Source organism: Passer montanus, unplaced genomic scaffold, assembly GCF_014805655.1.
Source record: "Passer montanus isolate IOZ18808 unplaced genomic scaffold, ASM1480565v1 scaffold10, whole genome shotgun sequence".
Lineage (NCBI taxonomy): Eukaryota > Metazoa > Chordata > Aves > Passeriformes > Passeridae > Passer > Passer montanus.
In genome coordinates, this window is record NW_024356505.1 from 13938214 (window position 1) to 13964299 (window position 26086).

The following is a 26086-nucleotide window of genomic DNA, read 5'->3' on the forward strand; positions in this document are numbered from 1 at the left end:
AAAAAAACCCCCAACAAAACAAAAAAACAAGAAACCAGTTTATTTTTCCAAGTGACAACATCAAGTGCCACATCAACTGCCCCATGATTGCACTGGGGGTTACTGCAGAAGTGACACTACTTAGCGAGAAAGAGCTCAGTTTAGCCAGGTTACTTAACTTTTTGGATAGATCATCAGCAAAAAATTAGCAACAGGCTTCATCATGGGTTTAAGTGTGCTGGACCCAGTGGCCTGCACGGTTCGTAGCTGCCTCCAGCTGGCCAGCTGGGCTGCCACCACTGTGCTGCCCTGGAGGGACACCACACCCAGCTCATCCGGCCAAGGAGAAGCTGGGAGCACTCCAAGGCACACAAGGTCCTCAAACCACTTCTCTGGAGTTCCACTTGAGCCTGGCTGTGCTAGTGAACTCCAGTTTGACAACAGGTCTGCATTGCAATCCTCCAGTGGAGATGGTGAACAAGAACTCAGAGAGCAAGCACAATTCAGGGCTGTGTAATGTTAAATCCAGCATTAAAAGGCATTAGATTCTGACACTTATCAGCTTTGGGGAGCTGTAAACAAGGCCTTTCAAGCCTGATATCTTATGTGCCTTGCTCTCAGAGTGGAATCCAAAGTTTAAATATTTGACTAGTTGTGGAGAAAGGGGCTCTCCAGAGGAAACATTTCTCCTACTCCAGAGCTAAGAATTTTTACCATAAATCAGTAAGCTGTTAAAGGACTGAGCACTTAAAAACTCAGGCTGCCTCAAGAGGACTTCAACATCCTACCATCTGAACCACACTTGGACAGCAAGAGCCTTTTTTGCTCATCCCGGAAGCATCCAAGCTCCCATTCTGACTTCTCAGCAGCATCCACTGTCTCACTTAAGGTGACACTGGGAGGCCCTCTTCTGTTGGAATGAAGCAAGAATGATTTACTGCACCGAGGAGCATGAAAAGAAGCACTGCTCTGGGAACTCCTGGCTAGGACAGCCAGCTGCAGGCCTTGAATTTTGCTGTTGGCCTGTTGCAGTTGGTCGCAGGTTTGGCTGTTGGGGCTTCCTCCATCACTGCCTAAGCAGAGAAATTTCTCATGCTCTTGACTTATTTGGGTAAATGAAAAAACCTGATATTAGAGCAGGATTTTGTCCACACTTCACTTATTTATTTTTTTTTCCTACATTCACCAGTGTAGGGAACATTAAAATTGTTTCTCACAGAAGAGTCCCTGACACTCATGTTTTGTTTTGCTTTGGTTGTTGGGTGATTGGTTGCTTTGGGGTTTTGTTTTGTTATTGGTTGGTTTTGGTTTGGGGATAGGAGGTGTTTTTTTGGAGGGGGCAGGGGAGGTGGTATTTTTTGGTTGATTGGTTGGTTGGTTTCAGTTTTTTTACTATTACCATGACTTCTGAAATCTTGGGATTTTTACATGGAGGGGGGTGGATGTGATGGTAAGCAGTTGAACCAGGTAAATGAGAATGTGACAAACTAAACCAAACCATGAACTCAGCAGTTGGAACTGAGGAAAGTTGAACGAGAACAGAAAATCTCCTCTTCAAATTAGGATAACTTGACAATTGCCTAAATGTATGCTACCTTATCTTTATCCTTGACATTCAGTGACGCTTCAGGCATCAAGTGACATCTAGCACTGACACATTCAGCAGTGAGGGACACTCTAACAGTTTTCAAGATAAGACACACACACATCACATTGGAGATTATGTAATCTACTGAAGGTGCATTTGCTTGAGCACCTACAGCTTCTGTGCTCAAATTAAAAAAATTATAGTCAAGTTCTTCAGTATCCACTCAAAATAATGACGACTACCCTTTACTTTCCCAAAGGTAGATAGTGCTGCTATTGATAGTCAGAGACTCAGCTCCACTAAGAAAATCAATTATATTACAGACTTTCTGAAGTAGTATACACTACCTGAGAAGGGCAGCAGAAAAATGATAAATCTAGAATTGTTTTACACTGATGTAATTATTTTAATTCTCATATTTAAGCAGAGATTTAGGAGGACTTTATTAATCATTTCAGCATATTTTCATGTACAAAACACTGATTAAAATAATTAAAAGCTTATCCTTGAGTTATCGTATTCTTGGAAAAGGAATCTCAGTGGTTCCTGAAAATAAACAGGATAAACAGGAAAATGCTGTAATGATTACTCAGCCTCTTTGGCTTGCAATGTGAAAACAGAATCCCTATCAGATTTAAGACTTTTTTTTTTGTCATCCTTGTAGGATGGAAATACAACAAGAACAATTGTTTTGATATTATCCAAGCAAGTCCACATTTGATTCAAAACAAAAGCATATACTTAGAAGACTAAAACTAACCACATTTTTAACTTAAAAAATAATTGTCTCTCATTTCTATTACATTTGGGGCAAAGGCTTCAACTTTTCCAGTCTATCAATACAAAAGCAAGTTTAACTGCCAAAGAAAATACAGACAAAAACCCCCAAGACTAATGTGTTACCTTGAACACGGCTGGTAATAATCTACCTGCTAAAAATATATCCACATAACTGAATTATTTATCCTAGTTTTTCAGTGTCAACCCTCCTGAAATTCACTTGTAAAAATCAGATTGCAGTACAGGGCTGAAAAGAGCCTAAGAGATATAATCAGCTATCTTTCTTTCAAACAGATGGTTACTTTGGACTTCTCTTGAATGGCAAACTCCTCAGATCTGGGACCTGTTTTCCAGGCCAGAAGGATTAACAGTTTTCCATTTATATATATATATATATATATATATATATATATATAGGAATAACACTGTGCAAGAAAGGATTAAAGTATAAATGCCTCAATGTTCTTCATTTAATTTAGAAATGTCTTCACAATACTTTTTGTAGCAGGACTCAGGATATGAAGAGTACTGGAAAGACAGAGCAGGCTAATATTAGTAGAACCAGAAGATTATTTTGTCTTTTGCAGTATCTGGAAGAAGTATAGGAGTCATAAAACAGGATGACAAAAAAGACATTTTCTACTCTTAAAATGAAGAGCAGCTGACTTTTCTGGAGGCAATCCCCTGTGGAACCTTAAATCCCATCTTTCCTGACATTTTAAAAACATCAGAGTAAAAGGTAGCTGGAAGTTTCTCAGAATATAAACTGCAAAATAGCAGAGACAGATTGTCAAGAGACACCTCATTTACCCCATTTACAACCTGTGCATCCATCTCATTTGTTAGCATCATTCATCAGAAGCATTCACAGTGCTGCAGAAAAGCCTTACTGTGCTTACAGTGGCACAGGCTGCTTTCCTCCCTTGTTTCTGTGGCAACATCACCTCTTGTTTCTATGAGAAAAGTCACGTTATCATATTATTTAATCCACTATCAGAACACACTTCACTCACTGGCTGGAAACACACAGGAGAGTTTCAGCATTACACCAACAAACAGCCAGAGCTCCACAGGTCATAATGTCTCTGCTATTGAAACTATGCCTTCAAGCACCAGTGGAGCTGGAGAGGGACACCACAGTCAGCACCAGGCATCCTACACCAGATTCCTTATTTTGACAGATATAAGGCCAGGGAGCTACTTGAACACAGGTCTTTCAGTAATATATTTATTTCAGTAAATATAATATATGTAATATATATATTATATTTATATAGTGTTATTAATATAATAAATACAATATAAATAATACAATGTAATATAATATAATATAAGCTTTATATTATATTGCTTTATATTATATTATATTATATTATATTATATTATATTATATTATATTATATTTTTCAGTAATATATTTATAGACAAGATATTTTATCTCCACAAGAGTGATTGCCAGCCATATCAGCCATTTCCCAACATGCAGTAACCTACTTAGAGAATCAAGGGCCAAAGGCAGAGCTAGTCAATCCCCAACTGTTTGAAGATGCCCATCCCAAGAACAGAATCACAGAATTGTTTGGATGGAAGAGACCTGAAACATTGTCTAGTGCCAACTCCTCCTGCTGTGGGGAGGAATTCCTTCCATTGGCTCAGAGTTCCATCCAATCTGGCCTTGAACACTTCCAGTGAAGGGGCATTCACAACTTTTGTGGGCACCATATTTCAGTTCCTCATCACCCTACCAAGGAAGAACTTCTTCCTCACCTTTTTTAAATATTTTGAAGCCATTCCTCGTTTGCCCCATCACTCCATGTCCTTGTAAAAAGTCCCTCTTCAGCTCTCCTGTAGTACAGGGAGACCCTTTAGGTACTGGAAGGTGCTGTAAGGTCTCCCTGGAGTCCTCTTCTACAGCCTGAACAACCCCAACTCTCCCAGTCTGTTTTCACAGAGATGCTCTAGCCCTCTGATCATCTTTGTGACCCTTCTCTGGACTCACTCCAACCGCTCCCTGTCCTTACATCATGAATGTCACTACAAATCAAGACAAATTATTAGCTGAAAGAAATTAACATAATTGCTGTCTTATCGCATTTCTTTCCCTTAATGTTTTTCTATGCCATTTCCTAGCTATTAGGGATTGACCTACTAATTGCTGACAAAACAAACCAGAGTCTGCATAGTGTAACACAGATTAAATTTTCAGCCAGGCATGCAGTTCCTCTTGCTCTCTTGGATGACAGCACTTATTCATACCAAGGCTTTTGTGTGCCATCTGGTGGACTTTCAGCATTTGGTACATTTTATTTAAGTACAAATAAAGAGAGCCCTGATACACTGTCAGGGGTATCTACCTTCTTTGGTCATTAACAGTTTCATCTTATCCTGTATCTGCTCAAATTAATGTGTGCCTGAGAGTAACAACTTAATTCCTCTCACATTTGCAGTCAAATGAGCCTGAACTCCTGTAACTGTTGTTAACTTGAGCTCACTCTTTGCACCGATAGATTTTATACATAATTGAATGATCACCCTCTTAAAAATAACTTCCACAAAACAGAATTTCTAAGAGAATTCCATATATAGGGCCACAAGCTGACAATCCTCAATAGCATTTAGATGTTTCACTCTCAATGACCAAACATGCTAGGATTAGTCTCTATTTGTCATGAAGGTCAAACATATTGAAGCAAACCTATCACCACCCAACTTCAGAAGCAAAACTGAGAGTTTGAGTACTCATTGAGTAGTCATTCTTCCTTCTAAGTAGGACAGCAAGAACTGTCATTAAAAATACTGTAGGGTTAAAAATTAAAAAGAAGAAGCCAGCTAAAACATTTGAAAAAAAATCCAGAGCACATTTTTTGTACCATATCTAACCTATGCAGCTGAGGCATTTCTTCATTTATCCTTTTTATGGAGCGCAAGCTGTGGGATAAGGAACCTGTGATGGAATAAATTTCAAAATGCACAAATTACTTCAGGCACACAGTCCTAAGGGGGAGTGTATTTCCTACTCCAGCACACTGCCATCAGCATTCTTCCATTCTGCAAGACTTCCAGGATTTTAAGGCTGGATGAAGGCCACACTCTGAATGAATGAGCTGCACCTGCCACAACAGAACATCAATAAGCAATTGGATGAACATTCTAACCAACATACACTGTCAGTTCAGAAACCTGGATACAATATGGCAGTGACTGTATGCATAGAAAAGACCAGCTGAGAGGTGCTGAAGTTGTGGTTGTCAAGGAATCTCCTTTTTGGAGATCTCCTTTCACAGAGAAAACAAGACAAACACAGATAAAACAGCAAGAAAAAGAACAGCAGTGGCTTCAAAAGCAGCTTTTGGGTTTGGTCCCCATTGTTACTTGCAACCTTTGGTCCCCCTTGTTACTCTTGAGAAAAACTGGCTCAGCAGTCTTATCAGCCACTGTGAGACTTGGCAAACACACCAACAGCTGTGCTGGTTTAGACTTTGATTTTAGCTGCCTTTTTGGACACAGGCTCGCTGCAGTGCTGCTGAAAGGTCAGCCGAGACAGACTCTTTAAGCTGAAAGCTAACATCAAGAACTGAAAAGTTATATAACCAGGGAAGACAAAGAAGCCAAGAAATGAATGTGGAGATATTAGGATTTAAGTCCTATGGTCCAGATGGTTTTAAGAACTGATCTGTTGCTGGAGGAGGTGGCATTTGGCACCTCCTCCAGCCACAGATCAGTTCAGTTGGATTGAGATTCCTTTTTTCATTAGAGTATCTTTTACAGAGAGGTAGTGAGTCCAAATCATACCATGGGTCTGAAGTCTCTACAAGACTGCAAGACAACACTGCTTTTGGTACAGACAGACCATGCTGTATCAGCAAGCAGTGGGAATTGACAGGTATGGACCTGCAGAGAAAAACAGCTGGTGCTGAGGCCAGGTATGTACAGTTAAAGGATTTCAAACAGGTTACTTTGTATTATCTCTGGCCTACCACACAGACTTAATGACCACTAGGATTTAAAGTTCATTCTCCTGATTGCTTTAGCCTGAAAGGAGATCTGGAAGTCCCAAGAGCACTGTGCAATGAAAACCAGGCACAGTAGCAGGGATAAATGGAGATTCAATTAGAAAGTACAGACTCAGTCTCGCAGGGAATTTTCTGGTGACAGAAGTCCGTGGGGACAACCTTGGATAGCTGCAGGCCCTGAGTCACAGAGCCCTTCTGACACCATCTTGGCCAACCTGACTACAGGGTGAAAGACAAAGGTCCACATTTTTGTTCATGTTACTTTTCCATCTTATTATTAGTTTTTATTTTAAGAGCAAAGGTAGGTTTTTATTATCCTGGATAAAATTGAGTAGAGCCCTTAGTGTATTATATGTTCTCACTGCAAACTAAGTCCAGTCATAAATAAGAGTTATAAAAAATATATTTCTTTGAGGAACAGAAGTGCATGCAGTTATTGTTTAAGGTCTTTAACCAAGATTGAAAGCACATTGCAAGGTTTAAATATAATCCAAATAGTTGAAATAAAAAATACAATATTTTTTCCAGAACGCTGAGACCATATAACATGAAATTAATTTCAACAGACATTAAATACCTTGGAGGACTAAACCCACATAGGAATACAGATTAAAGTAGTTCAAGACATTTTCTCTTTCAATTTTGGAGTTTGGTATGGCACCTGAAAGCCATTTTTATGTCAAGTCTTTCACACTAATCCAACTTTACTTGCAGTAAAGTACTGCAAATTATACCATTTGTTTTACTTGTGAAAGCTAACAATGTTCTGTCTTCACAGTATGTTCAGTCAAAGAAAACTTTCTGGTGATGTAGTATTTGAGTAGTTTCAAAGGCATTTGCATCACTAAATGTTTTACAGGGAGTTCAAGGATTTCTGGTATCTGACCTAAGGCTTGTTTTCACAAAACATCAGTGTTTCTGAGCCCTCCACAGTATAAAAGGAATTTTAACACCTTTAATGAAACCGATACATACGGGGGTTTTTTGTTTTTTTGCGGTTTTTTTTGTTGTTTTGTTTTTGTTGTGGTTTTTTTTGGGGTTTTTTTTGTGTGTGTTTTATTGTTTGGTCAGGTTTTTTTTTGTTTGTTTGTTTTTTGTTGTTGTTTGGTCGGGTTTTTGTTTGTTTGTGTTTTTTGTTTTGTTTTTTATTTTTTTTTGGTAATTCCCCATGTGGATTCAATCAGTTTGGAAGTGTACATTTACTATAACAAGTTAAATTGATATAAATTATATTTCAATCAATGAGAGAACACCTTTTTAACGTTTTGCATGAGTTCAGTTGAATCAGTTCATACATACTATATATATACAGTTCATAATCAGTTCATAACATTATATATATATGTGTGTGTGTGTGTGTATGTATATGTATAACATACTGTGCCACTTTGTGTGGATATAAAGTCTAAATTACTTATTACTTTTCTGGACAAAGTCTTCACTAACCACCCACAAATTCCACCATTCTCAACTGGACAAAGTTGCTCTAAGGTTTCTGGACAAGGTTCTAGTACTGCAGTTCACTTTGTAAATAATTGCAGTGTAGAGTGCACCAGCAACCCTTTTGAGGACTTGTATTTTACTTTGCTCTCCTCAGTCTGTGGTTATTAAATTCATTTAACTGGATCTGGGGTCAGCAACATACGACAAATTCTCTATTCTTAAAATTGCCGCATGTGAAGAGCGCCACTGAGGTAACTGGTCACTGTCTTTTGCCAGGGTCCCGCCAGGCTCCGAGCGCCCCGGCGCCGTTCCCGTAAGAGCCGGACTCTGTGTTCCTCCCAGCTCAGAACAGCCCGTGATTCCGAGATGTACAATAGGCTGAAAAGAGTTAAAAAATGACGCTGCTCCCCGCGGCACGAAACGCCCCTCCGAGGGCGCGCACACCGCCCCGGAACTCCGTCACTGCCGCGGCCGGGCTCGCCGCGGCGGAGGGAAGGAAGGCGCCTGACGCGGTGGGAGCGCGCCGGCGGGCCCGTGCGCGCATGGCCGTGCCGCGGGAGCCGCCCGCCGCCCCGTTGCTAAACCATTGTATAAGGATTGCATATTTAATTGTGTATCGTAACTGCGTAAATCACACCAGTGCTCCTTTCTGAAGAGCAGATATTTCTCAACCAGGTGCGTTTGTTATAGTGACAGGAATGTTTAGGATGCTCTCGAATTCAGTTCTTCCACGCACAAGAGCAGTACATCGAGTTGAAGCCTGCCTTTCAGTAAAGGAGGCGTATGGCTCACAGAACAGCTTTGGGCTTGTCAAAACTCTTGCTCAGCACTTATGGGTAAAGCACATTGAGAGCTGGCTTGCATTCATTGTTGTGCCATACCTTTTACAGCACAGGTGGTGTCTTTATAATTGTGTTTCAGGATGAATGTACCATCTTCCTAGGGAGAACTGAAAAATTTTCGGTGTCTGTCATTTATTTTATGGGTAAAACAAAGGTGGATATGGTTTTGTATGCAGATGTGTCAGAAATCCACTGAACAGAGTATTTAGAAGCTTTTTATGTGTTTTCCCTATCTTCAGCTGCTAAGTACTGCTGTGCCAGCTTGAAGAGCGTTTTAGGCAAGTAAATCAGATTTAAAAGCAAAGCAAAGTCAATCACTGAAGTGTAAAGAAAGAGTTACCTTCTCTGTTCAGGTATTCACTGTAGCTAAATCCCATGTTTTGACTTACTCTCCTGCAGTTCAGTTCTATTTTCAGAGGAATTGTGCAAAAAGTTTACATGACTAACTTTGATTTTAGTGAAGGAGTGTTAACTTATTGCTAGATAAACTAATTTCATAACTTGTAAATAAACTCTTACTGACAATTTTCCATGTGGGAAACTAAATATTTAAAGGGTTTGCATTGAAAGGGCTGATTTTTGCTATAGACTTGCATGACATTCTTTTTCTTTTTTAGGGCGTAATTAATAAAGTGGCCCCTAGTCACATTGGCTGCCTGATACATGGATGCTTCAATGCATCTATCCCTAAGCCTGAGCAAATGTCTGCTGTACAGTGGCAAGAGCTGGGGTTAAAAATAGGGGACGAACTGAAATTTCAAGTATTGCACTTGGATTCTGATACAGCTGGGGTGTTCTTCATTCGAGGAGGACTCACTAAAAGCAGGTAGAGTGCCTTAACAGAGACTATTTCTAACTGATTTAATACGTTTTTTACAAGCTAAGTGGTTTTATTTACATTTTAATTCTTCAGCTTTCTTATTTTTACACAAATCCCTATATAACTGTATATAGAACTATATATATATACACACACACACACATGTATAAATAACACATATATGTTGTCTTAAACTAAACTTTCCATTGTTTAAGAGTCCCACGGAAGTTTTCTCTGAAAAAAGTAAAACTAGGTGTTTATTGAGCTTTAAAAATCTGAGTGTGTTGACCTATTAATTGTTGATTGCATATATAATATGCTCAAAATAGCACATTCAGGTGTCCAAGAGTAGCTTTGTGCATAGGCTTTTGAAGTGCAATCAGTTCAGGGGTCCTGAACACAGTGTTTACATTGACAGGTGCACAAAAACACATGCATATGTATTAATTGTACAATACATACATGCATATGTATTGTACAATGATAAATACAGGACTTAAATACTTGCTGAAACACAAGAATTTCAAAGATGAGAAAATGTGTCAACTTCCTCCTTGGGCCTCTGTAAATTTATAGGGCACCTTGTGAGAAATCTTGTATTCAGAAGAGTTCATTCACATTTTTCTTTTAAAACAGTCATTTACTGAGCAGTGTTTTTCTTTCAATGTGGTTTTGATTTTCATTATATGTATAATATGACTCCTACCTAGCAAATTCAAAGCATTTTTTATTTGTTTCTTCTTTTGATCTGGAAGGATGCTGTGGATCGTTTCAGTGGATTTACAGTGAAAGTCAACAGTTGCCTCTGGGGACATAAAAATCTCCATGGTTTTTAACTGCATTTTTTCCTATTTGTCTTAGGCATTTTTTCCAGTGCTCTTGGTTGCAAGGTACCTGTTGGGGTAGGGAATCTGGTGGGTTTTTGTGGAGCTTTTTGGGGGGTTTTTTTGATTTTGTTTTTTTTTAACAATTTTTTGGGCATCACCTTTTTTTTAATTAGAGTAGGGTAATTGCTTGGTAAAATCAGCAGTGTGCCTCATATATGACTGAATAGGCCACTAGCTGTGTGTTTGTGTGAATGACTTAAAAAAAACACAAAAATCTTTACTACATAATGTGTAGTTATGAATTAGGGGATGAATAAGCACTAGAAAAGAGGAACTACCAAAAGGTCTGTATGGCACTTCAGAGAAGAATTTTAGGCTAAGATTTGAAAGAGAATATTTATTATGGTAAGAAGGAAGCTAGTAATAGAAGTTACCCTGAGAGTATTAAACTTTGATTCTCTGTAACACAGAGTATCATGTTCTCCATTTGTTGTTTTTAGCAAATATTTATCTTTTATCTGCTTGATGTAAATATATGTTTTAGCAAATTGACGTTTCACTATGTGAGATGTCTCTAATCCAGTTTATGTTGTATATTTCTTTACAGTTTGCGTCCTAAAAAATCTCATGCAGTCACTGAAAGTACAAATGAGGACGAAATTCAAAAGCTTGACCACCAGGAAAATGGCCTGAATAACTGTGGGGAAGGTAATGTCACAGAAGAGCCTTTAAATGAGACAAGTAACCTTGGGAGGGAAAATGAAGAAGAGCCAAGTGTTGATGCTGTGAATGGATTATGTGATGACAAAAAGAAGAAGAAGAAAAAGAAAAAGGACAAGGAAAAGCAAGGAGAACAGGAGCTTGTATTGCCTACCAGTGACTCCAGTGGTTACCAAAGTGACCATAAAAAGTCAAAGAAAAAGAAAAGAAAGCATTGTGATGAAGTTGAAGAAAATGAATTATCTCAGCTGTCAGAAAAACCCAAAGCAAAAAAGAAAAGGACTAACGTCTGAAGTGTCTTCCCTGCATTACATTTCAGACATTTTTGATAAGTTTCAATAAAACCCTGTTTTGAAAATGTGTATCTCTTTTTTTTTACTACACAGTCTGCTCTGCTAGTTCAAGTGGTGTTTGTGTGCATATGTGCATCAGCAGTTTGAAAGGCAGGATCTTTTAAAGTACTGATAGAAGAAATGGGATAGAAGCATTATCTGCCTGGCTTTTTTACTGGAAAGCAAGGCACAAAAGAACTGTGAAATGTAATTACAGGAACACCAGTTCCATGCATTAGCCAGCTGGTAGTTACAATGTATGCTACTCTAACTCCATCTTTGCCAATCGGTGTCTTGATTTTACAAGAGTACATTAGGATTATCTTTGAGTTTCTGGGAAATTCATGTGAGTTTCCAGGAGGCTTAAAAGATAATTTTTTTTGAGTTTCAGTGCTTTTGGTTGTAGTTCTTATCTATTGTGAAGAGCTCTGTTTGAGCTGTAGTGTGACATAGTCTAGTGTTTCACTGGGGTAGGAGGCCATGATTTTGTGGTGTTTTACATGTTACAAGAACATAGCCAGCTCTTTGCAGGTGTTAGTAAACAGCATGAATGTGGAAACTTGCTGTTCATCTCTGTTCCTAGGTGATAAAACATTTTGCTCTAGTGATTAATGTTGATGCTATTAGCACATTCGGTAGAAATGTTTACAATTTCTAATAGCATCCATTCACACTGAACATGTTCTGAATTTCAAGTGTGACAATACTTGTTTTAGGGCTCACTTTGTGCTATATTACTATATTTTATGCTTCTTTAAAGTTCCAAATTTACCAAGACAAAGTTACCAGCATACAGGCTCAAGGGCATGACAGTACATAGTAGGCATTTTAAAGTTATGGCACTATAAAAAACCAAGACTTTTTGAAGACTTACAGGAAAGTGCACTTAAATAGCTAATGGCAGCAGTAGCAGCAGAAACTGCAGGATGTCCTCTTGTGTTTGCTCTTCAGTGTATTTCATCTTGAGATGAAGCCCGTTTCTGAGCAGTCCTGAGGTGTACATGAATTGTCCCTGTTGTGTTTCTATGTGTGATGGTTCTGGCACTTGATTTCCATGCAATTTCATACACACTGGCTCTTCTATCCATTTTTCCTGTACTGTGACAAAACCTGAGAAGTTAGATGATGTTTGTTATGTATTATACCATGCTGCAAGGTCATTTGAGGGCAGTATTCTTGTTTGTTCATGGTTGCAGAGAATGACACTGAAGTCCCATGCTGCTGTACTTAAAGTACACAGGCAGGCTGATGGTTGAGACATAATTGAGTCAGAAATTATGTGCTAGTTCCCCCTTTATACGTAGATTAAAAAATATATATATATTGATAGATATATGTATATTTAGGTAGTGACTTGAGGGACAAGTTGGATGGATGGGTAAGAAGGACATATCAGAGGAGGATGGCAAGCACAGATATTTTTTGATCATGCCAACATGAAGAGAAAGATGGAGGCAGTTACTGTTGCAGATGATCCAAAGACTGAGTCACATGATTTGATCTCTTAGTACTCACTGTACCTCACTTTCCCTTCTAGGGAAGGGAAACATCCCCAGAGTCAAGCCTCACCAGTTGACAGAAGCAGTTTGTAGCACCAAAAGTTTGTCTTGTTCTGTTCTGCCTTTTCATCAGCATGGAAAGGAGGAAGACATTCAGGGGGAAGTAGTGAACTTGCAATTAATGAATCAAGTAACAGACAATATAAATGCTTTCAGCACTTTGCTCTTTTTCCACTTCTGCTGCTGTACCATTCTCTTACTGGGAATTGATTACTGTAGTTTAGCAAACTGTGCAAACTTTTGTTGATAATTAGTCTTTTCTGAAAGCCTACAATAGACTCAGTTTTGGGTCTTACTTAGAGGCAGGTTTATTTTTGGCACACAAGTTTGGCTGGCACCCACTTGTATCATTTTTTGGTTTTCTTTCTTGGGTGACAACAAAAGAGAACAATTAAAAATAAATGCAGGAGCTGGCAATTAATGACTGCTGAACAAGTTGTTTCTCCAGTGATACAAATACCATAACATGTTAAAGTCTTAATAAGTTTTGTGTCTTTGAAAGAGGAAAAGTGAAGAAAAGACTTCAAAAAAGAAGGAAGAAAAACTTGGTTTACACAGTTAGAGGCAATATTGGCAGCCTCACAGCTGCGCTGTTGATGTTGCTGTAAATACCATTTTGACATTTGCTAAATATGGTGAGAACACTTGGATTTTCAAAAGTGAATTTTCATTTTGATCATAATTTCAATCACTTGTCTTTGTTTTTTCCCCATAAAAAGGTAAGATTTTCTGATGCTTCTAATTAACAAAGGAGCTTGACACTTTCCATTAAAGTTTCTCTGAAGTTTGATCTCTATAAACCTTTAACTTTCTGTGTTCCCCTGGACGATAAATGAAGAGTTTATTGAATTTTAATTTGATACAAGATTTTTGAGTATGTGGAACAATAATTTGTAAAGCTTCCTGGGAGACCAGGTGACTTCATTTTTTTGGTATAGCCCTTCTGTTATTTTTTTCAGGGTGCATTCTGGTACAACTCATGTCACATGGCAAAGAGAAGGTTAGAAAGTAAGATTGTATTTTATCTTATAATTGTATAGATAGTTACACCAAGGTAACTGTGATCTAGAGAAAAAAAATGCTGGAGTTTTTGGTTTTTTCTGTTCTAACAATAAGCTTGTAACAAAACCAATATTTACTTATGGCTCTGGTTGATACTGTTTTGTCAGTATTACAGAACATGAAGTTCCAACTTCATCAACTATAAGTTTCTAAAGTAGAAGTTGCTACTTTGTAATATAAATATTTTGATTCTGCAAATGTTTCTCGGTTATTGTATGCCTTTGGCAGAAAAGCAAGCAGTCTTACAAGAAGATATTTTTAGCTGTTTCTAAAACAATTGTTTTGTATTCTCTGAAGCTTGCAATAATCTGCAGTGCTAACTTTTGCTTTTTGTCTTTTCCTTGCTTCTCTCAGATACAAATTCTTTGCTTTTGACTTGGCACTTTGCTACTGCTTTAAATACTCAGCCCAAAGAGCTCAGTGGATGAGCTCTAGGGAAAGGATTTTTTTAAAGGGCTTAAGCAAGCTAGCTGCCTTTTGGAAAAACATGAGCTGTGATCAAGTCTGCCTCCGAGTAAACACTTTGCCTTTGGAAGCATCCCAACCTTAGACAGCCCTCAGACAGTACAGACCTTTGCTGTGAAAAGGTTATGTGATCTGATGCTCTCAGGATTATTACTGTTGGCTATGGAAGGACTGAAATAGTTTCATTCTAATAAGGACTATATTTTTCTCTACCAAAATGTTGATTCTACTCTGCTATTTAGCTTTTAGAAATTCTGTATATTTAATAAACTCTGAGAGACTTCAGTATCCAGTAGGTTTTGTTTATAAGGATCTTCTTTGTTTTAAGTATCTTCTGGATTCATGTGAACAAAAAACAAGACTGAAAATCAAGCTTTGCACTTCTCCAGTACTGTCAGTAGATAAGTTTTTTACAGACACAGCTCAAGATTTTTTTGCTCTTTATGACTTTACACATAATTAAATTAAAGTTGGGTTAAATTCTGTTGTAAATATCGTCTCAAGCCACTCCACTGACCTGATGTTAAGCAAGTAAAAGCAATTGCAGCCTGGCCATGACTTCAAGTTTCCCTGAAGCCAACTGCCCTATGCAAAGAACGAATAAGCTTTAATTTTCCCATTTTTAGAACCTCTGCTCCATAAGACTGAATACAAGATGATCTCCGCCCATTTCCCAAATGCTGTGATACATCTGTAGAGTATCATTGCTGCTAGAATGTTGCTGTTACAACCAGAGACAGTTGAACTTGGAAAAGAACTTATTTGAGAAATCTATCTATAAAAAACAGATGAGATGAGCTTTCTGTACAGAAGGTGAGTGAAACTGCAACAGGTTTTAGTATGTAGCAAAGAAACCTTACAAACAGAGGAAAGAATTTTGCTACAAGATTCATTATCAATACCTTCCTCTTTTATGGATTATTTTAGTGGTTTTCATATGATTAGGTTAAGCTGTGACCTTGGGTCTTTAAATATGTTTGATACTTAGTAAGAATACATTTAAAAAGATAGGGATAACTATTGCCCTTCAAAGATCTCTTGCTCATTATTACCCATGTTCCTCTATCTTTTATATTTTCTTTCACTGGTGCCTTTGGTGTGTAGAAACTTCTCTAAGAATATTCTTAATACACTGTAAATATGATTCCAATTCAAGAGCAGGATTTCATTGTGCTGCACAAATTGAGTGAGGAGAAATGTGTGTTTAAGAGGCTCTGGTAAGAGCCAGTGTGTCAGTACTGTGTTGCTTAGAAGCTCACATTAGGTGTGTGTGTGTTTGGACACTGAAGAAGCAGATCTTTATCAAATGCTTTGACTTGAGTTGCAGGTAAGGTTGTATTCAGAAATACATTTCAGTTCTACCTGCAAAGCCATAATGGGTGGGCATGAGCTCATTGTGGTACCACCATGCCCAGCACACAGCTCCTGATGGAGACTTGGAGAGCAGCAGTCAGTGGAATTGCAGGCTCTGCAAGTATGGTGCCAGATTTCATTGAAAGCATTTTGCCAAAATTAGTATGAATAAGTCCCAGTCATTCAAGGAGCTGGCTGAACCAGAATCATCTTGTTTTCGAGGAGCAGGCTACAGCTCCCAGTGATAAGTCCCAGCCTGTGCTTTTATTTCCTGATAATGAATGTGTTAGCACATGGATAACCTAAAAATTCTGTATGGATCAGTCAAATCAATTTAAAAGCTGGACTAAAAGAAAAGGCAAATTTATCCTGCATCAGTAAACATGAATATTAATATCAGAAAAAAAAATGAGACTGTTTTGGAGCACTATAAAATCTTTGGATCAGCTCATTTTTTGTTGTAGATAACAAACCAGTGACATCTGACCCCCTTTCAGGATAATGCCATTTTATTATATATATGTTTGAAGGTTCATTTTTTTTCTCCAGAGATTTGATCATCTCTACATGGGCTCACAGATGACCACTTTTTATGAAGCACTTTCCTAGAATGACAAACATTTGTCTCTCAGCATTCTGGGGAAAAGTACAAAAAAAAAAAAAAGCCAAACCCAAACCGAAAAGTGCACAGATGGTGTAGGTTGTAGGTATTCCTAGTTTCACTATGGAGCCTCTCAGTGTTAGCTTGTGGGTTTGTGGAGCTGGGCTTGCCTTCACCTCTGGTGTATCTACATTCTCCCAAGAGAAGCAGTTCAGGACCTCTGCTTTTCAAACAAATTTCATATATTGTGACTAAAAGTAAGTCTGCACTGATGATACATGGGGGGTGCTGACAGCTAATTTTGATATGATTTTCTTGATGTTAAACTGAATTAAGCAGAAGTGACCTGCTTTATGTCTAAATTAATTATTACTAAATCCCTTTTTTGTGGGGCGTTTCTCTGAGAGGATAATTCCTGTTTCATAGATATAATTTGAAAATTCATCTTTTCATTATGACTAGACATTAGTTAAATTTAAACTCTAGGTTTTCTGGGCCAAAGGAATGATATTATGGACAATGATATTATGGAAGTTTCAGAGGTAGAGAAAAATATGCATGTGTTACAGATTTAAGTGCATTTGTGCATCCTTTCTTTCATGTAGTATTTCTGAAGTACTTACCAAAATATGCAGATGCTCACAGATTAGTTTTGGAGTCATCTGTGTTGTGGTTATTTCTATCTCACTTCAATGTCTGGTTTGCAAAACCGTTGTCATAAATTATCCCCAAATAGAACTCAGCATCATCATATTCATTACTGTTTTATATTTATCCTGTAAATCTGTGGTTGTGCCATATTATGATGAGGAATGTGAGGACAAGCTGTTGTAAATAACTTTATGTCTTCCTATTAATTGAGTTTAGTAAATGTCTTTTCCCAGGCAAAAATTATTACTGCAATTACTTATGGTTTGACTTGTTTTGTTTTTAGACAATTTTCTTTGGCAGATGGTCTAAAAATTCAAGATTGATATGTGGAAAATTAACTAGGAGAGAAGGATTTTAAACAAAAATAAGAGAAAAAGTTGTTTTGTTTTGGTTTGTTTTTTTTTTAATAACAAGTGCAAAGGAAAATAATTCAGTTTAAGGAGGTTTTTGAAATCTCAAAATTTTTTTGTGAGAATGAAAGGAAATTTGAAGCTTTTCTTTAAAGGCCTTTCTCATCTCTCCACTAAATATTTTCAGTCCAATAAAAATGCTTCTCTAATTTTTTGGGGTGTTACATAAAATATTTTAAATGTGTATGTAGTCCTTTCAAACAGAGGACTATTTCATTCTAGGTACCTGAATTGCATTGTTATGGAGTGAGCCAAATTCATAGTCTGGTGAAATTGACTGAATTTGGTGTTTTTTTGTTTGTTTGTTTGTTTGTTTTTTGGGGTTTTTTTCCAAATGTGTAAGAATATGATTCCACAAAACTCCTCTGTTCCACTATGATTTTACACTTTATATTGCAAATCAACGTAAGACTTGGAAAAGTCTGACTTGAGGTAGGGTTCTGCCAGTTCTCATGCAATGCCACATGGTGGAGTATTGCTTTTTCTTTTGGGCTTTTTCTCCACATCTGGCATCTAAAGAGCTCAAAACTTCTGTGAACTAGTATTTGATGAGAAGTATTTCAGCTAATTGAAATAAGACTAGAAGGGAAATAAAATTTGTACCCACTCTGTGTACCAAAACCTTGGTATCTACCCTAGCTGCTGTGACCATGTTGCTTTAGTTTACAATCTAATTTTCATATATTTCAAAGTGCTGTTAAAAACTGTTCACCTAGTTTTTCACTGTTCAAATTTCATGTCCATTCTGTAGTTTGTTTGTGTAGGAAAAGAGATTTACATGGCCATGCTGTGAATAAGAGATCATGCAAAGGCAGTGATGTGTGGGTGCATTTGTTTGCTCTTCTTTTGTGGATTTTTGGTTAATGGCCAGTTGGCAGATTCATGTATACTTAGATGAAATACTGAATTTCTGTAAGTTTCACAGACACTAGCTGTGGGGCAGAAGAAAGAAATTATATTATTTCCCCTGTTTGAGAAAAAGTGACCCAAGTTAAGCTGTGTTGCACACAAACCACTCTGTGGACTTCATGGCACTGGGAAAAGCTCCTGGCAGAACTTTGCAACTTACAATACCTGAGGGAAAGGGGAGGGGGGCATCCTTAGCTCTAGTGCTGAGGAAACAACTTGGATTTCTCTTTACTTGGGGATTTGGTGTTATTTTTTATAACTTGGATCATTTTGTGTTTATTCACATGCATTTTTTTTTCTGGGTTTGCTGTAGTCTAGTTTTTTCCTCTTGGGAACAAGGGAAAAAGAGGCTGAAAAGTCCATGTTAGCTTGACTTCATAAAATCATTTTAGTTTTCAGATCAAAACGTCAGTATCAGTCATGTTAAATATCAATGGCTGATGTAAGACTTGGAATGAGAATTTTTAAAGGGCAAAATTGGAGGTAGGGGAATTTCTCTGGATACCACCAGCCCTGGTAGGCTGCTGTGCTGTGACAATACCACTAGTAGACACATTTGAAATATATTAATGTAAGAGGAGTGACATCAGATTGCACTTTTAGCCCTCTGCACTATGTCAGTCACAAAGTGAAATGCAGAAACTCTCCTGGTGGCTGAGACAGTAATGCACTTGACTGCACTGAAATACAGTAATGTGCTCAATTACGCTTAGCCTTGCTCTTAATCAGGTACCCTTAAGTGCTTGTCTGTAGAGCTTCACTGGGAAGGTTAAAAGGTGTCTTAATCCTCCTCAGTGTGGTGAGTGATGTTCCCACCCCAACATAAATCCATATGTTTTACATGTAAGTAATGTAACCATTAGAATCTTGCAGAAAAGGTGGATGACAAATTCTTTACCCCTTGTAATGAATGACAATTTTAAAGAAAACTGAGCCTTGCTCATGAAATGGTTGTGGGGATTTGCCTCTGAGGGGGGTGTCAGGCTTGTGTGCTTGGGGACTCAAAAACATCAGTCAGATTTTGCCAAGTGTGTGTGAAAATTGGTGATAGAGTATGATAAAATATGCAACTGTCTCAGAATTATGTCTGAGCTGGGGAGTGGATGTGGATGTCACTCAGGTTGCTTCAGACCTAATAATGAAATTATCCACTGACTTATTTTAGGAACTGCAGGATTTTTTTAAAAATTGACTAGATAGTAGAATTAAGGGGATTATCTGAAAAAGAAAATTACTGATTCATTATTTTAGAGGCAGCACTAAAGTTTAGGGTATACTTCCATTATATCCCATTAGCTAAATTCACTATAAATTTAGCTAATGGGATATAATGGAAATGTGCCCTAAACTATAGAATATATTCATTCGCACTGCTTTCTACAGGGATCTGATATAAAAATTAGTATAGGTGCCTATCAAGAAAAGCAGCCTACATGGGACCAGTGTTTGTGCAGCTTTGCTTACTAAAGCTGTAGGAAACAGAAGCTTCTCTTCGATAGACGTCACCCATGGTTAAAGACTTCCACTCTGTCAGTCTTACTAAGAAGTGCCTTTCACCACTGCCCTATTTCATTTACTCTTAGTCTTGAAACTCGAATAATACATTTTGAAAAGCAGTTTTCAAAATGTCTTCTCATAAAAAGTCCTAGGGCTGAAAAATTGACAGTGTTTTTGTCAGGTACAAAATTCAACTTAAGACTTTTTCTAATTTGATTTTCTAATAAGAAAATTCTCACACAAATTATAAGGAGAGTAGTATTCTCACTAATTTAATATAAAATTACCAGGCTCCTTGTGAGATCAGTACTACAATATTATGTAAGCGACAAATCGAGTAAATTCTTAGTTTTGCGTGTCTGTGCAGTTTATGTAGGATGATTCACAGCGCTGTGCAGCAAAGCCAAGATGAATAGCAGAACTTCTGCTGAGGGCCTGAAGCTAGGACAGCTAGGAGGGTATGGTTAGGGGTTTGCAGGAGACGAAAACTATAATCTCAGTCTGCTCTTCATAACATAATATATCAATATGAGCAGCATCAGAAGAAAAAGAAATGGTGTTATCTCAGTATTTTATGCTAATTTAGGCTGAATGTGCTACAGTATTATTTTGGCACTGTGCTGGTGGTGTGTCTGCTCTCTCCAGGGGCCCTGGTCAAAAGCAGAGGAAAGTCTCCTGCTGTGCCCATACTGTAAAATAAATAACATTCTCAGAAGATTAATACAGAGCTGGAGCACAGAGTGTTACTAGTGTCATAAAACAGACAGTAAAAGGGTTGCTTTCTAAAAGGCAAGACTAAGGAAATGACTGATCCCAGGGAAGGATAAGTTTGTTAATCTGGAAACATCATTTGAGAAAGAAATGATGAGCAAGTCCAAAAGTTGGGAAGTTATGAAGGGACATGTGTCCAAAATGCAGATCTGTAGCTGAACTTCTTCCAAGTACATTTAACCTTGTTTGGTCTGGAAATCTCATGAATCTGAACTGTGTTTTGAATTTACATTTATCAGTGTTGGTGTTGCTTAGTCTGGATGTGATACTGCATAAATGCTATCGGGAGAATTTTTTTTTCCCTATATTGATACTCTAATTTTTAGCTGAAACTTGTAAGATAAATAGTGTGTTAATTACTTAAGAAAAAAAAGAGAAAGAGAGTAAAAGACAAGCCTCAAAAGAGTGAAAAGTATGTATTGTGGGGTGACAACTAAATTTCTGTCCGGTTTCATTGTCAGTTATGTTTTGCTTCCGATTCCCAAATTGCAGTAAAATGAGACTTATGTCTCTCTTCATCCTTCTCCACCACCCCTCGTAAATCAGAGAGCAGTCAGCAGTTCCAAACTGCTTACTGTGTGCCTACAGATATTGGAAGTGTTGCTTAACAAGAAGTCAAACAGCTAATGATAGTCATACACACTGCAAGTAATTTATGGCTGTGCCAGGGGCTCTGCCACATGCTCCACCAGCTGGATCCTGCTGTGGAGGATCAGGGGACTGTCAGGGTGAGCTGCTGCCCCCACCCAGCCTAAGTCCCCCACTTCCCTTTGCAGGGGCTGGAGGTGTACACATATGCAGTGGCTCCATTCAAGGTATGATTGGAGCTCTTAGAAGCTGCTACCCAGAAGCTGAGTATATTCCTGTTTAATTAAAATTCTGTAATATCTCAAAAGAAATGACTGTTATGAACAGAGAGAAGAACTGGCCCTTTGATGTCCTTCTTCATATCAGCCAAAACACGTACATCTCGGGAACATAAATGAAACTTCATCATCTTTCAATCATTAGTGGTACTCCTGAGACAGGAATGGGTGTTGCTTAAGGCAAAAATGATTGTTTGGAATTTTGAGATTTTTAAGTATAGTTCTTAACTAGACCAAGCCAAAGGCAGGTTTTCAGGGAAAGCCAGAGGGAGGCATGTGCACAGGCATACCAGGAGCAAGGAGACAGCACCTTGGCCCCTGTGTCACCTTAAGTGACTTCCCTTAAGAAGGATTTGGCCATGGTTTTTTTTTTTGTTGGGGTTTTTGGGGTTTTTTTGTTTTTTTTTGGTTTTTTGGTGGTGGTTTTTTTGGTTGGTTGTTTTTTTGTTTGTTTGGGTTTTTTTTTTTTTCTATTGTCCAATTTTAAATTTGCTGCTTAGAGCACGGTATGTTTTAATTGATCATTGTATTAGGATGGGCCTTCCCCTAGAATTGTTTCTCAGCTTTCTGTTTATTGGATTGTCTGTGCTTCAGGAGTAAACAGAATCCCCAAATCTCATTTTGGGTCCCATTCACTATGTGCTCTTTTAGTCACCATTTTTCTCAACATGACCCCAACAAATAAATCCTATTCCTCCAATCTTCAAAGAATGACAAACTTCCTTTACTTTTTGAATCAAAAATGCCTGCTTTCTGCACTGAAGCAGAAATTAAATGGGAATCCCCATCTGTATTTAATGTGCACTTGGCATAATGCCTATGGTATTCCTTTAAAATAATTTCTCCCTTTTAAAAGCCACAATTGAAAGTCTAGCCTTGATCAAGTCAATAGAATTTTTACACTGAGTAGTGGGGCTACCTACATCAACCCCATGATCCCAGAAGGTACATTTTTATTGTTTATTTTTATCTATGAGCATCAGATTGCCTCTTATCTTTGATCTCTTCATTATTGTCTCCTTTACGATCTTTTTAATAATGGAAAATAGATATAAGGTGTTCAGTCAGTTACCAGAGGTAGAAATAAAGCTCATTGGATCTATCTTATTCTAATTTCTTTTTTTAGGCTTAAAGGTTTTTTTATCAGTGTGCATAACTGAGAAAAGTTCTCTTAAATATTTCAGGTTTTTTCCCTAGTTCTAAATGCCAAATTTTCATAAGAGAAGCCTTTTTAATTTTCTCTGTTTATAGTTTAAACCTAGCAATCTTCTGATTTTCCTGTTTCTTTTCATAAATAATAACATTATTTACAGAAAAAACCCTTTATTTTCATTCTCCAATCCATTTAACTAGTCATATATTAATAACAGTGCTGCTAAGATCACAAGTGCATAAACAGCAAGTCCTGAGGTCAAAACCAAGATTTTATACCTGAGGACCCAGCAAATAGGGAGAAATGGCCATGATCTTCATTATAAAGTACCAACAAAGTCAACTGCTCTGTTATAGGGAAGGTATGTTTTATTGTGGGCAGATGGAGACATTAGAAGGTCACTCTTTAATGGTTTCCTATCTGAATATGTTGGCTGGGTAGCAGAATGAAATCAAATCTGTTCTTTCTCCTGAGTACTAGAAAAATATCTCTATTCCTCTTTATTTATTTATTTGTTTGTTTTAATCAGCAGTATCAAGCTGTTAATAAGCTCAACACAGAAGTTTCTGCAGTGGCTATTTGGTGAAACATGACATTCTTTATTCCTACATAGTAACAGATGGTATATTACTTTTCTTTTGCTGAAGTGTTTAATCTTGAAGCAAGCTGGACTTTGTAAAGGGAACTTTCTTCCCACAAGACAATCTACACTTCAGGTATACATTAGAAAATTGATGCAAATTTTTTCTAGCTGTTCCACCATGTGCTACTCTTAGACAGGTACTTCTGATGCTCAGCTTTCTCTCAGAATAAGTTTCTAAATGCATGCATGTGCTGAATGCAAAGAAATCTACACTTTGATTTTTGTCTGATTTCTCAGCATCATGTCTCATACAGCTTTCCCATCCCCAGGGATCTGTCTTGAACCACAACTTCATTCCTCCTCCCCCTGCCCTGCTGTGTTCTGGTCTTAGTTTTTCATTCATATTTCACTGGGTGTTATTCTGACCTTCCAGGATCAAGCCAGTTATTTGTACCTCATGCAATAAAACCCACTGAGCTCTGCATCTTCATGTAACAGTGGCTGCTATGAAAAAAGGATTAAACAGTGGACATAATCCATATTTGATGTCAAAACAGTTCAGTGTGGGTATCAGTGATGGTGGCTGAACCTAGAGCCCATAGCTAGCTCCTGTGCAGCTCATGTCGTGTCTCTAAGGCAGTCTGAGTGTCAGGACAAGTTTATGGGATGCCTGCCAGTCCTGCAGTGAGGACAACCAGCACATCAAAGCAAAAGCATTGATTCTGACTTTTTTAAATAGTGAGGCAAACATTCAAGAGCTCAGTTGCATGAATTACCTCAGAGGAGCATGGGGCAAGTAAACAGAGTACAAAGAAATGAAGCCAGAAAAAAAAAATCACAAAAAATTCTTTCACCTTTAATATTTTTGCTTTACAGTTTGATCAGTTACATTTTTTTTTTTTGTATCAGCTTTCTCTTTTAGTTGCACATCCCCCTAAATATTTTGAGGTTTGTTCCTCAATTTCTTTTCTTTTTTTTTTTTCCCTCATTTTCTGTCTTTCTTCAGATCTAAAAAACATAAGTTATGATTACCTACATAGCTGCTAGGTGTGACAGGGACTTAAATCAGTAATGAGTTAATAAAGGAAGCTTAGCAGCACTTGTGGGATGCAAACTGTTGTAGCAAAGAGGGGATCATATGTGGTCTGTTTCTTATATCAGCCTCTGTTTTGCCCATCTGTGTCATTTAGGAAGCCACTCCAATATCAGAAGTTCTATTTAATGTGATATTTTTTGTCTCTTTCAAGCAAAAGGGCTTCTGGGAGCAAAATGTAGGAGAGTAGGAGAAAAGATTTCATTGCAGACATCCTCACATGTAACATTTCCATTCCATATTTGCAAAGAACATATAAATCATAATATCTGCAAAGTTTCTTTATGAAAAAAAAAAAATCATCCTAAACTTAATGTAGCAACATTGCAAACACTGATCAGCTCTTGAATTTACTCCACAGCTGATATTTGATACCTATGTGTTAGTAAAATGCTAATGTATAATTGTTCTCCAGGCTGCCTCTCATCCCTGCACAGCCTTTGTAAGTGAATTTGACCCAGAAAGCCAGCATTGTCCTGTTACCAAGTTGTTCAGAATGTAAAGCAAGCAGGGTAACTCTCAATCAATTGCAATTGAAATATTTTTTGCTAAATGTCAGCATGGTCTCACACAAACCCAACAGTTTGATGTGATTTTCCATATTTGCATGCCTCAGCCATTTGGTGTGGCAATAAACATCCCCAAAATCTGTGTCCTTGATTTGCTTCAGCAATGATGAGACATGGAAAACAAAATAAAGGAACATAAACCTTGTCTGAAATTTATTTGGAGTCCATGTGTGAAGCATACCTGGCTTTTCATACTTATCATAGCACCTGACAAAAGTGACATATTCCACCTTAGCTGTGTCTAGTTTATCTTGTCAGAGTCTGAAACAGACAGAGGAAGCCTTTCAATATTGTACTTCATAAAATTGCAATCAGACTGATAAATCTGTTTATTTTTCCTTTAAATGTGCCCTGGTTTTCATAACAGAGACAGCTTGCATGGATGCTGATGAATGGTTAGTCTCCTATCACAGACCTTTAAGGACACTTTGCCAAGAAACTTATTTTGTGAATTCCTCAGCTTCTTCTTTTATTTTTTCCCCAGCACCTGAAAACTTGCAACTGGCCTGGTTTGAAAGCTGCCTTGGAAATTTTATGAAGGCTCTTACTTTGGTAGCTAAAAATGACCTTGAAGAATGATTAATACTGTGTAGGGGTTGATGACATAAATCTGTTAAAATGTGCCTGATGTACAGTTTCACATGCAAGAATGTTATAGCCATATTCCTGTACTAACACAGTGAGATTGAACAGACTGTAGCAGATATTAAATCTAAAAATATAATATTAAAAAAAAAGAACCCCCAAAAGGACTTGAATTATTTTTATCAAGAAAATGCTTCTGGCAAGAGAATATAAATTTGATGAAAAATAAAAACAGCAATCTGAAGGTATATTGGCACATATTTTCCAATTCACATAATTCTAGTGGTTGTTGCTGAGCATGTAGGTACCTGCCACAGAAATGGAACAGTCTGCTCTTTCTGTACTGTACTGTTTGTAATGAAAAACAATAACAAGCTACAGTTAAAATTAATAAAAGCCCAGCTGAAGAATTAGGTCCATCCTTTGTCTTAACATATCTGTGGAAATCTGTCCATTGCTAGTCATTTTGGATGTAGATATTTAGAACACATAGATTAATGCCTTCCTAACCTAAAGAAGGAAAAATAAATAATGAGGAGATAGGTGAAGTAAGGCTTATAGTCTTTACTGAACTAGTAAGAAATGAACAAAAGTTGCTGTCCTTACCCAGAGAAA

At 37.6% G+C, this 26086-nt stretch overlaps 1 protein-coding gene across 1 annotated transcript; it reads left to right on the forward strand.

Moving 5' to 3' along the window:
* Nucleotides 1–8198: 8198 nt before the first annotated feature.
* On the forward strand, nucleotides 8199–11370 carry POLR1F (RNA polymerase I subunit F). The gene is made up of 4 exons (XM_039703176.1): nucleotides 8199–8429; nucleotides 8924–8998; nucleotides 9263–9471; nucleotides 10900–11370. Exons 1-4 carry the CDS (start codon nucleotides 8199–8201, stop codon nucleotides 11303–11305), a joined length of 921 nt encoding a protein of 306 aa, XP_039559110.1. The 3' UTR covers nucleotides 11306–11370.
* Nucleotides 11371–26086: the final 14716 nt, after the last annotated feature.